This window comes from Dipteris shenzhenensis, chromosome 19 (assembly GCF_047967505.1).
Source record: "Dipteris shenzhenensis isolate YYH24624 ecotype China chromosome 19, Dip_SZ_1.0, whole genome shotgun sequence".
In the NCBI taxonomy this organism is placed as follows: Eukaryota; Viridiplantae; Streptophyta; class Polypodiopsida; order Gleicheniales; family Dipteridaceae; genus Dipteris; species Dipteris shenzhenensis.
Window position 1 is genome coordinate 51,253,754 of NC_141614.1, and position 12,958 is coordinate 51,266,711.

The 12,958-nt window shown below is 49.2% G+C and overlaps 1 protein-coding gene across 1 annotated transcript in view; it reads right to left on the reverse strand.

The window, feature by feature from the left end:
• Nucleotides 1–12,958, reverse strand: part of LOC147890613 (protein CHROMATIN REMODELING 35-like) — a 128,693-nt gene that overhangs the window by 42,572 nt on the left and 73,163 nt on the right. The window contains exon 4 of the mRNA XM_087391069.1: nucleotides 3,795–3,953. Within this exon, the coding sequence (XP_087247195.1) occupies nucleotides 3,795–3,953 (159 nt within the window). The remainder of the gene's footprint in view (nucleotides 1–3,794; nucleotides 3,954–12,958) is intronic.

Consider the following 12,958-nt stretch of genomic DNA (forward strand, 5'->3'; position numbering starts at 1 on the left):
TGAGCGACGGATGGACCTGAGCGATTGACGTGACCAGAGACCTGAGTGACGCGCACACACTTGAGCGTGCATGTGTGTGGGGGAGTGACACATCCCAGCACTCCTGAAACCCCTGATCTGCAAACAAACCACACACAACATCAGATCTGAGCAGGCTGCTCACCACCCAACCGTGACATCTACGGGATGTGATCCCGAATCAGAAGATGTCCCCTCCGAGCCACGAGCTGAGCTACTGGCACGAACTCCCAATCAGATCCAAACCAGCCTGGTGTCCCATACCACCAGGTGGCGCTGTGAAGCCCTGGATCTGCCACTGGGCCTTGGGCTACGCTAAGATGCAGGCGCGCGTCCGCGACTCAATCCAGGATCAGACCATTGCACCTGGGAACGAGACTTGCTCCCAACTGCACACTGAGAACTGAACCCCCTGGGCCCCTTTTATAGACTCGGGCCACGAGCGCCAAAAATAGCGAAGACCTATAAATAGTTCGTACCATTGCCACTCAACCCGAGAATCAAGCCTGCCTAGCTCTAAGCCTCCCCAAGCTAACCTGAGCTAGTTCTGTGTACCTAGTACATGTCAGATACCAATCCGTGCACATGACATACTCCCCCTCCTCTAAGAACTCACTCCTGAGTTTGCTAAGAAATCTGGAAATGTTCTTTGGAGGTTTTGTAATGTCTCCCATGTTGCATCCTCCTCAACACGATCCTTCCACTTGATCTTGTATTCTGTGATAGTACGATTACGAATCTGTCTTTCACGAAATTCAAGAATACACTCAGGTTCGTGAGGAATAAAAGTCAAATCTGTAACTTCTATAATCTCATGATGAGAAACAAGTTGATCGTCTGTACCCAAGACTTCTTTCAGTCTACTGACATGAAAGACTGGATGGACTTTAACATCAGGAGGCAATTCTAATCGATATGCAACTGGTCCAATTCTTTGAATGACCTTGAATGGGCCACAGTATCTGGGGGATAATTTTGGAACCAAACCAGTACTTAGGCTCTTGGATTCCTTAGGAATTCGCAAATATACCATCGTTCCTTCAGAGAACTCTCTGGGTGAACGATGTCTATTAGCATAAAATCTGTCCCGATCTTGGGCACTCCTAATAGACTCCTTGGCAAACTGCAACATTTCCTGCATATCTAGCAAGAAATTCTTAGCAGCATCATTTTGAATCCCTTTTAATCCAACCATAACTTGTACATAAGCATAAAAGGACTGTAACCTGTACTAGAATGCTTTGCACTGTTGTAAGCAAATTCAATCATAGGTAGATAATCTTCCCATGAAGACTGTCTCTTAGATATATATGCCCGAAGCATGTCTTCAATCAACTGGTTGACCTTTTCCGTACTGCCATCGGATTGTGCATGATCCGAGGAACTCATACTTAGAGTAGTTTCCAACTTCTCAAATACAAGTGTCCAAAAGGTACTTGTAAACTTTGAGTCCCTGTCACTGACTATGTCAGATGGCAAACCATACAGCTTGAACAAGTGGTCCACAAACTCGTGAGCCAACTGAACAGCTGAAATAGTTGTTCTAGTAAGTAAGAATCTAGCCATTTTTGTCAAACGGTCGACTATGACCCATATAAAGTCATGACCCTTGCGCGTTCGAGGCAAACCAGTAATAAAATCCATGGAAATACTTTCCCATTTATTACCTGGAATCTGTAAAGGCTGTAATAAGCCCGCGCTTCTAAGGCGTTCTGCCTTAGTAACTTGACAAACCTGGCAACCTAATACATAGTTCTCAATAAATCCACGCATCTTAGGCCAATAAAAGGTATGCTTCACAAGAGACAGAGTCCTATGTATACCTGGATGTCCCGCACTAGGAGCATCATGACACTCCCAGAGAATCTTGGACTTAAGGTCCAGAACATCAGGCACACAAATCTTTTCATTCCGGAACAGCAAGCCGTTCCTAATCATCCACTGACACATCCCAGCACTCCTGAAACCCCTGATCTGCAAACAAACCACACACAACATCAGATCTGAGCAGGCTGCTCACCACCCAACCGTGACATCTACGGGATGTGATCCCGAATCAGAAGATGTCCCCTCCGAGCCACGAGCTGAGCTACTGGCACGAACTCCCAATCAGATCCAAACCAGCCTGGTGTCCCATACCACCAGGTGGCGCTGTGAAGCCCTGGATCTACCACTGGGCCTTGGGCTACGCTAAGATGCAGGCGCGCGTCCGCGACTCAATCCAGGATCAGACCATTGCACCTGGGAACGAGACTTGCTCCCAACTGCACACTGAGAACTGAACCCCCTGGGCCCCTTTTATAGACTCGGGCCCCGAGCGCCAAAAATAGCGAAGACCTATAAATAGTTCGTACCCTTGCCACTCAACCCGAGAATCAAGCCTGCCTAGCTCTAAGCCTCCCCAGGCTAACCTGAGCTAGTTCTGTGTACCTAGTACATGTCAGATACCAATCCGTGCACATGACAGGGAGGGGAGTAATTTTGGTTGTTTGGCAGGCATGCTCCCATCCCGGAGTATGATCAATTCTTCTCATGGTGTCGCTAGTGGGCTCTTTGGTCATTGTATCGCACTTGTACTATTCAACTATATGAACATTCTTTAGAGAATGTTTTTCCCTACCTTCAAAATTCCTTGCTTCGGTCTCTACAGGAAACCTCCTCGGGCCCAATTGGAAGTTTTTTATTACTATTTTAGTTTTGGGTAGTAACTGTCCTACTCCAAAGTTTCTTTAAAAAAAATGTGTGTGTGTTTGATGTGCTTAATGATGCAGGCATTGTTTCATCCTTTCTACAGCCGCTTGGAAATACAATTTGGGACAACATTACAGGCCACTTTCACATTTATTGCAGCAAATGCACTATGACTATCAGCCTTTACCTCAACTTGCGACAACTGATCGTCTCAAGGGCTGATGTTACAATTGCCTCTCTTTATAAAGTTTTGCATCCTCCTTCATGGGTGTCAGTTCATGCAAATCGGATTCAGTCTATACACATTCTCCTCGATGGTGGAGAAAACGGTTGAGGCATATTTTGGGATTGCAAACTTCTGCTTCGTCAGAAAGTTTTCTTTTGGTGAGAATTCTCCTTGGGGTTCTTCTGTTTGGGCGTTATTGGCTCGGCGTCATATTGCTCCTACTGATTATCACCGATGTCTATCCTTACAGGAATCTATGTCTCATTTGTTTTGACATTGCCCGGATTCTCGTGATTTCCTATTTATGATTTGACAACGCCTTACGGCTCGTTTTCCTACAACTAATTTTGGCAAGCTATTCAGGATCTTCGGTGTTCATCCTGTAAGGGCGGGATTTTACCTTTTCTTTCATTGGGTTCATTTTGGGGCACTTTGGACTCTATCGAAGGACCCTAATCATAGTCTTTGGAGACCCTACCCTGTCTAGGTATCATTTCTTCCATGCTTCTTTGTGGGAATCGTTCTTTTGATTGCCTACATGCACGGGATTTGGATTATCCATCTCTTTTGTCCTATAATGAGATCTTTTGATGTTGTAACTACTTGTCCCCTCTTTTCTAGGGGACAATTTCACAAGTTTCTTGTATTATGATACAAATGGTTTTCACCACACAAAAAAAGTGTGAGATAGAGAGAGCGAAGGGGAAGAGGGAGGGGGAGGGCGGGGGCGAGAGGGAGAGGGCCTTGATTGATCCATACTTACATTTCCCCACGTAAGGCTGAAAATTGCTTCTAGGCCCACAGACAATGCAAACACAAAGAGGGGGGGGGAGGGGCAGGGGCACTGATGCAAACTTACATTTCCCCACGTAAGGCTGAAAATTGCTTCTATGTCCTTCTCGATAAGCCCACAGACAATGCAAACAAGGCCTACGTCATCTTTGTGCACAAGAATGTGATCACATCTGTTGTCATTTTCTGGATTTGAGTTAATCAAATCTTTTCTTTCTTCTTGGCCCTGGAATACAGAAATAGGTTAACCATGTTATGCGATTGTTGTAAAAAACTGTCAGAAATGCTCAAAAAGACCAACCCAAACATTTTTTGCAATTTGGCCCATTATAAGGCTATTTCGCTATTTTTGAATGTATAAAATTGCAACACCAATTATACAGATGCCCATACAAACAATTGGCTGTACGGGTCCACTCCCAAGATTCACAAGTGCATAGGACTGCCTTGAGAGGATCGCTCGGATACCAATTGTGAAGTTTGTCAGAGTGGAGAAAGCACACAGCTTTCACGAAAGCTTGAGAAATCTGAAACAAACTACAAATTACAAAATACAAAACCTTGTAGAAAACCATAAAACCTAGACTAAAATTGTCCCACATGTATGGTCCAAATTTTCTATTAATGCACCAACCAATGGAGGACCCTGGTCGCCTTCGTTGAATTGGACTCAGATTCTGATCTGAAATCTACTAATTGTCTAGGACCCTATACATTATTACACATGTCATAGCCTCGTGTAGACTTTGATATTATAACCCATGAGGGTTTTATTCAATTCATGGTGGAAATGGACACACAAATGGCTCTAGGATCCTTCTTTATTTATTTGTGCCTTTCGAGTTGTTTTGTCTAAAACGCCTTCACATTTTCTTGTCAATTAATTGTAGATCTTTCCTTAGCTGTCTTTTTTTGCTTTACAATGGTCTGCATCACTTTCCTACATTTTGGGTCATACCATCACCCTTTCCTTCTCTCATGATTCTTTTGAAATACTTCCACGTATTTCACAGTTGACTGTCCATTTTCGTAGAACCAGCCCCCAATACATATACTCAAGGGTTTATCAAGGCTCTATAGCTTGGATTTCTTATAATCCATTCTCAAAAGGAGATTTGTTTTGCTTTCTTTCTTTGCTTCATTGCATACTACGGCATGTAGCATGAGGATATCACTCTCTGACTCGATTCTAGGGCCCTATCATCAATTTGGTAATTTTTTAGCATGTTGTTGCTTGATGAGGTAGTGCACTACTCTGCGACCGGATCTCGAGTCCTATCTTCAATTTGGCAATCTTTTAGCATGTTGTTGCTTGAGGAGGTAGTTCACTACATTAAATCTTGCTGAAGTTTTACATATACAGACATTTGTGTTTTGAAAAAAAATTCACTCCATTGCATATCTATAAATTCAAGCATTCATTAAGTGTGAGTGAGTGCCTGTCCACAGATGTAATGTCCCCATCATGGTATCAACTTCATTCCCATTCATAGTGTGAGTAAGTGCTTGTCCATGGATGTCAGGTCTCCATAATGGTTTTCAAGTTCGTTCCCATCATTAGTACTCATATCCATGGTTTAGTCTCCTCATTATCAGTGCTCATATCTTCCATCCATGTTGGGTGCTTATTTTCTTGCAAATAATACCACATCATTCGCATAGAACAGCAAAGGAAGAGTATAACGAGCAATATGGAGAATTTCTCTTATGTGTGATCTCATCTATTATCCTTATTCAGCAGTAAACAAACAATGTTGTGCTAAAGAGAGAGGGAAAGCTTGTTTTGACAATATAGGTGCACATGTGGACTACAATATCATTGCTCATGTTGACTAAAGGATCATCTAGGATATCTAACATGTTCCAACCTGAACCAAACCAAGCTTGGCACATCATTTACATTGGACATAAAATGTTTCAAACAAAGCCGTTATAGAAAGACTCGTATCAGGCACTATTACATCCTTTAGAGATGTAGGAGATCAACTTGAGAAAAACTGCTAGTCTAACAATCCATATTAATAAAAACCTTAAAGCAGTTGAGGGCCAAGCATGGCCCGAAAGTTCTCAAGAAATCATTGATAAATCATCATCTATTTCATGCTAGGTGACTCTTTAGCTGCAAAACCTAGTATGTGAGTGGTTGGCAGTAACATTCCACAAATATGCTGAGCTATTATACCCATGACTTTCTAAAGGACGGTCTAAAGCATCCTTTGTCTGTCTATGCGGAATCTAAACTCTCAAAGATGAGAACAAGATCAGCGTTCTGGATAATGACTCATGGTAGCAACAAGTGCATTTTTGGATCTAAAACATCTATTACAAATATAATCTAAAATAGGATCTTACTCTTAATTTTTAACAAATCGATCTTTGAGTCAACTACCCACAAAGGAAACCAAGCACGACTTCAATAAGAGCCAGCTATCCCAAAAATATCAGTAAATGAGTAATTTGGGCTCCATAACCTTTTGTCACTCTAGTGTTAGTCTCAAACTTTGATTTGGAGCATTTATGGCACTTTTTGTAAGATATTATCACTTTCAAACTTGCAAATATGCCATTTGGTGTAAGCAAACAAGAAATAAACAAGAACCATCCTCCTGCCCAGCTTCCCTTGCGGCCCATTTGCTTCCATAGTGCCCAAAAACGGCATTTTTGGGCACCTGAAACGATTCGCCATTTCCGAAACCAGAAATGGTGTTTCGGACAGGCCCAAAAAAAAAGTTCTGGGGTACGTATATCTAGAGCAGCAATGTAAGCACTTGTAGACACCAATGCTCAGCTATAGAAGCAAAAGTACCAGCACACACACCCCCCCGCCTCAACCACCGAGTAAGAAGTTAGAACCCCATCAGCAGGTAGGGCAATTTTTGCTCTCCCTCTCCAGCCTCTCCTCGTGCTCTCCTCTCATCCTACAACCCCCCTCTCAGCCCGCTGCCCCTCCTCCTTGCTCTCCTCTCTAGCATATCCTCCTTGCTCTCCTCAGCCCTTGCCCTCTCCTCTCCTCTCCTCCTTGCTCTCCTCTCCAACCTCTCCTCCTTGCTCTCCTCCCTCTTCTCCTCGCTCTCCTCAGCCCTTGCCCTATCCTCTCCTCCTTGTTGTCCTCTCAGGCCTTGTTGTATGATATATCTATTAATAAATTTCCCCCCCGTTTTCATTTCCCCATTTCCAAAACTCCTTGGAACTATGTTTGCTTCCCTCGCCTTCCAACTCGTCTCCTAGCCCCCTTCCCCCCTGCTGCCCACCACTCGCGCCCTGTCTCCCCCCTACAGCCTGTTGCTCTCCCCCGCCCCTCCTAGCTCAATTCTCCTCCCCCAATGCATTCGCCAATGTCTCCGCCTCCCCCTTCGTGACCAGCTATACCCCTCTCTCTTCACCAGCTTCCCCTCCCATTACTCTCCCACCCACTCTCGAATCATTGCCTCCACTTCTCGAAGGAGGGTTTCATTATCGCCCCAAAGTGCATGCGGATCCATCTACCGCACTCACTGAGGATCGGCATCGGGCAGTTTCGAGTGTCATCGCACCGACTCCATATCGAGAGTGGACGAGCTAAGGGATTCCCATGGAGGGCCGCAAATGCACATTGCGTGATCGACGAAAGATCGAGTCAAAGGAGCACTTCGCATTTAGATGCCCCGTGTACTATGAGATCCATGGCCCATATCACTGCCTCTTCAAAGACAGTTTTAGGCCTGTCACCAGGCAGCAAATCCTCGACCACTTCCACTGTCCGTGAGAACGTGCACTGTTTCAAAAGACGAGTCGTTGCAGCTTCAAAAGGATGTGGAGTTCGAGAGGTTCACAGGTTCCACCCTTCCAGATCACACGATTGGATGCTTGTTGCTTTATCTCTTGGCCTCACTCCAACCTTTCTTATGTTCGATTTATGGAACAAGGTTTCTTTCAGGTGGCTTTCCACTCTGCTTGAGCCAAGAGTATAGTTTTCAAGGATAGCCCCCTTGGTGCTCGGTTCCAAGAAGATGTTTTTCAAACCCTTCTCTTTAGGCTTTGACCCTGTAGAGGAGGATAGGCCAGTCACTTCAATTTTCATCAGAGTCCCAGATTTACCATTGTGGCCCTTAGCCAAGATTGGAGCCTCCTTTGGGCTAATCATCGAGATCCCCCCCCCCCCCCGTTTACCCTCTTCCGCAACAAAGGTGATCGAATTGGATGGGGTCCCTAGAGTTAAGGTCATTGTATTTGACCCTAATATTTTCAATGACCATATCATGTTCCAACAACCCGATAGTTCTCTTTTTAATAGAGCCGAGATTGTAGGCAGCCAAGATCAATGTCTAATTGCAAGGCCTTTGGGGATTTCACTAGGGGTCATCCAAAGAAAAAGAAAAATCCCAAGGAGTCTTCTAGCACCTAGCCTCATTTTTTTGCCGAAAAAACAGTGCTAATTATATTACTTCGAGAACAAGATACAAAAGGTCAGCTTGTAGCTGACGGGCTGCGTTCACAAATCAGAAACAGCCCTAGAAGGTAACAAAATAAATCACTCTCTCACGGCGGGATAAGGCGAGTGTGAATGAACAGCCATCGGGGTGGTGAGTAGCGCCACCAAAGGCCCTGCGAAGTCTGCTCGAAGAAGAGGCCCTGGGTGTCCCAAGCCCGGAGGAAGCGTCTCCGCTTCTCCCGACCGGACCGGGAATCTCCCTGAATCTGGTCCCACTGGCCTCTGAGGGTATGAATAATCTCGCTCCAAATATCAGTCATGATCTGGGTAGTCGATAAGGAGGTGCCACCGAGGATCTGTGCGCAACGCGAGGTCCAAATGTGCCACCCTGCGATGCTGCTAATAATCTCCCAGACTGGCTGCCTCTCCTGAACTCCTGTATCAGCCACTAGGTGCTGCGGGATACCCTCGAGCGGCCCCCACGTTCCCTGTGTGATAAGGAAAGTGGGATCCTGCTGGCATGCCTCGAATAAGTGATGTAGACCAGGTGCGGTGCTGCACCAACAGAACGCGCCCCAAGTGATCACACCTAGCTCCGGTGCTGCGCGAGTGAGAATCCCGAAAGTCCACCTCCACACTTCCTGGGCGCGAGTGCAGCTCCACCAGCAGTGTTTCGGTGACTCCTCAACCTCATGGCAGATCTGACAGCGTCCGTCCTAGCCTATCTGTCGCAACCAGCTCCCCACCGGAAGACCTTTGTGGGCAAGAAGCCACAGGAAGTAGGAGATCTTCCGCGGCCGCCAGCTCTCCCACAAGGCCTTCCAGAAGGCCTGCAAAAAGAATCTGAAAATACCCTGTGCATACCAGCTGGGCCGCTGGGTGGGGGGCCGGCTCTGCATCCTCCCAAGAACTCGCCTGCTCAAAGTCGTGCTGTAGGCAAAGAAGAAGGTCGGCCCCTGTCCTGTCACAATCTCTGGCCAACTCCACTCTCCTGGGTCCCAATCAAGCTCTGACAAGGCCCGCCCCTCCCAGAGCCAGAGTCACCAAAGCTGCATCTGATCCTGCTCAATGCTAGGATCGGTACGCCAGACCTTCCCCAAAAGGCCTACGACCCGAACCCTCTGCCATGGGAGTAGGGGGTCGATGAGCGCATCCTCTCTCCTGAGTCGTTCATCCCCCATAACCGCGAAGAAGGAAATAAAGGAGTCGTCCATACGTCCTGCGACCACCAGTGGGATGCCACAGGGGGTGAACTGTCCCAGCCAACGGTCGTCACCAGGCATGAGGATCTGAGGCTCCGGTGGAACCAACCAATCAGCTGGGATCGCGCCATCGATCTCCGTGCGTCTCGCCTGGGCTCCACGTGCACCTCCAGCTGCGTCTGCGAGATCAACCGTCTCCAAATGTCTGTACGTGTCCCTCCAAACTCGAAGGGACCGGGCTGGCCCCCTCATCCAGCCATCCCACCTGATATGTGATCTCTCCCCCAACTGAAGGCCCTCGGCATCTCTGACCTGATCATTCCAGATAAGCGGCTGGCGATCGATCTCCTCCTGACAGCGGGGAGGGGACTGAATGAGACTGAGGCGGAGCCGCCTCCAAACCATGAGGAGGCTACGAACGAGTGGGGAACGGGGCTGAGTGAGCGGGGCGGAAGTGAAGATCCACCTGAGGGACGGGAGCTTGTGTCCCGCGCCGAGGCGGAGAGTGGCCCCCCGGGGTCAAACCGCGGATGACTAACTTGCCTAACAAGGCCTGACTCTGAAGCTCTGGATCGATGACCCCCAGGCCTCCCTCAGCTTGCGGAAGAATGAATGTCTACCAAGCAACCCTGGCTCTGGTATCTTTGAGGCCATCCTCCCCGGACCAAAGGAAGTTCCGAACCAACCTCCTAAGCTGTGCCACGCTGGATCTCGAGAAACACCAGCAGGAAGCCACATACCAAGCCGTGGCAAGGAGGACTTGGTTGACTACCAAGGCACGACCTGCAAGGGAAAGCTTAGCAATGCTCCAGAAAGCCAGCTTCCGTCGGATGGAATCTAGCACCGGGAGAAACTGCTGAGCTGGCGTGATGTCCAGGCCGACCTGAAAACCCAAGTATCTAGCTGTCTGTCCCCGTGGGATCCACCTGAAACCCAAAAACCTCCCCCACTGAGAACGCGCCCCGGGGTCTGTGAGAAAACCAACTGATTTGTTCCAGTTGATTTTCGCACCAGCAGCCGAACAGAAGACCTCCAGGGCCATCCTCACCCTCTCCAACATCAACTCATCGTCCTGGACATACAGGGCTGTGTCATCCGCGTACTCCGAGTCCAAGAGCTCCGTGTCCTCCCGGAGGGAAAGGCGAACACCCCTGATCCCTCTAGACCTCGCCCGAAGGTAGTAAGTCATAGCCTCGACGAAGAAGAGAAACAGGTAAGGAGCAAGGGGACAGCCCTGACGCACTGATCTCTCCAAGCTAAAACGCTCACCCATCCTGCCTCCAATGATGACTCTGCTAGAAGCTGTCCTGTACAAAGCTGAAATACCCTGAATCCAACCTGCTGGGAAACCTAGCCGCTCCAGAGTCCCCTCCAGAAAGGACCAGTCCACTCGATCGTAGGCCTTCTCAAAGTCGAGAAGTAGGATGGCAAGGTGTGATCCGCTGTGCTGAGCCCACTCCGCCGCCTTTGAAAAGGTGAAGACATTATCCAAGATACTGCGATCCTGGACAAAGCCTGTCTGAGTGTCATGAATGAGGTCGGGAAGTAGAGGCCGAACTCTGGCGCTGATCATCTTGGCGAGGATTTTGTAGGTTGTGGTAAGGAGAGTGATTGGGCGCCACTAACGGATCTCCTCTCTATCTCCTCCCTTCGGGATGAGGCAAATCAGTCCCGAGGAGAGGCTCTCTGGCATATAACCGCTGCTGAAAATCCTCTGAAGAGCTGCTAGGAGGGGTTGATGGATCTGGTCCCAGAAGGAGGTGAAGAATGCCCGCGATAGCCCATCCTCACCTGGGCACTTCTGTCCATCGATGGCCATCAAGGCCTCCAGCATCTCATCCGTGGTAAACGGTGCCAACGTCGCCTGCATGCTAGGCTGGACCAAGGAAGGAGTGTGCCTCCACACCTCCTCACGGGCACGACGAGTACGAGGAGCAAGCGGCTCCTGCTGAAAAAGGGTCCTGTAGAAGTCGGTGGCCAACCCCAAGACCTCTCCCGGATCCGTAACGATGTGTCCCTCCGCTGTCCTGAGACTCCGAAGCTGATCACCTGCAGCTCTCTGGCCATGCGTCCTGAAGAACTCCCTGCACATCCGGTCACCCTTCCGAGCCCAGAAGGAGAGAGAGGCGTGATAGGAAAACTCTGAGCGACGCTGGAGTGTCTCCTCAAGAAGGGCTCTGGCTCGAAGGGCCTGGATCCGAAGCTCCTCCGAGCCCGGGGATGCCTGCTGGAGTCGCTGAATGGAGGCGAGGTCCCTCCGAAGAGCTCTCTCTCTACCCCACCACTCCTGTCGAACCTATAGGGCTGCGAGCTGGCAGATCTGACTGGACTCCTGCAAAGCCTGCGCCACCGAATCAACCAGATCCGCGCACTCGCCCCAGTCTCTGTCCCAAAGACTGCAAATACTGCTGCGCACGTCCTCCCTCGAGAAAATGGAGTCGGGAATCCGGCATGAGCGGGAGGGAAGGGCCTAAGCTGCCGAATCTAATGATAAGAGCACAGACGCATGGTCAGAAAGTGTCGTCCCTGGAACTATACCGGCCTGACCGCCTTTGCTGATGGCCCAATCACTAACATAAAATCTATCCAGCCTCTCCAGGAGTCTGCCTCCTTCCCTGCGGAAGCCCCACGAGAAGTCCAAGCTCCCGTGCCAACGCCGAAAGGACGGGTCTCGCCAGCAGTCCCTTCCTCCTGTCGCAAAGATAAAAGAGTCCCAAGCGGACTGCTCTGCCTGGGACATACCTGTAAACTCCGGTCCTCTGCCCTGCTGGTCCTCCAAGGTCTCCAGATTGTTGAAGTCACCTCCAACAATCCAGGAATCCATGTCTGGGAGAATCCCTGTAAGTGTCCTCCAGAAGGTGGCTCTACAACGGAGATCTGTGGGAGCATAAATGTTGAGGATTCCAACTCTGGAACCCTCCAGTTCCACGCCTACCCAAAGGGCACGACCTGGTATCAACGTGCCACGACCGAAAACTCCCTGGGCTAGCTGCTCTCCCACGGAAGTACAGACACCACCACTCCTCCCCAGTGCGTCGATCGAGGGCTCCCAATAAGTGTGAGAGCGACCAAGGAGAATCTTCCCGCATCTACGGGACTGAGCCGCCGAAAGCTTGTGCTCCTGGAGCAGAAGTACATCCAAACGACCAATCACTGTTGGCTGAAGTTCCTGTCTCAAAATGAGCTTCCTAGGACCACGGGTGCCAGAAGAGTGAAACCCGTTCACATTCCAGGATACGAGGTGTAGGCTCATGGTGAGGACTGGGAGGCTGCGAATAACTGTCTGCTCGCGGTCGAAGTCGAAGAAGAAGCTGACATTTCGGAGTGGAGGCGCTGGCGCTTATGGGAAGGTTTGGAGGGGGAAGCGGGGTCGTCCTGCCCGTCCTTCAACACCTTCAGCAAAGGCGAGAGGCCTTTGGTACCATGAACGAAAGCTTTCTCGAGCCAGCTCGAGATCTCTGAGGTAGACATCCCGTAGAAGGCGCGGAGTTTCTGAGGAGTCCAGGCTCTGACATCTTGGGGGAGGGGCCAAGACAGGGGGAGCTAAGGATCACAATCAGTCTGAAGCGTTTGGCGGCGCAACGCCACCGCAGGCGCACGTCACCCTCGGACCACTGA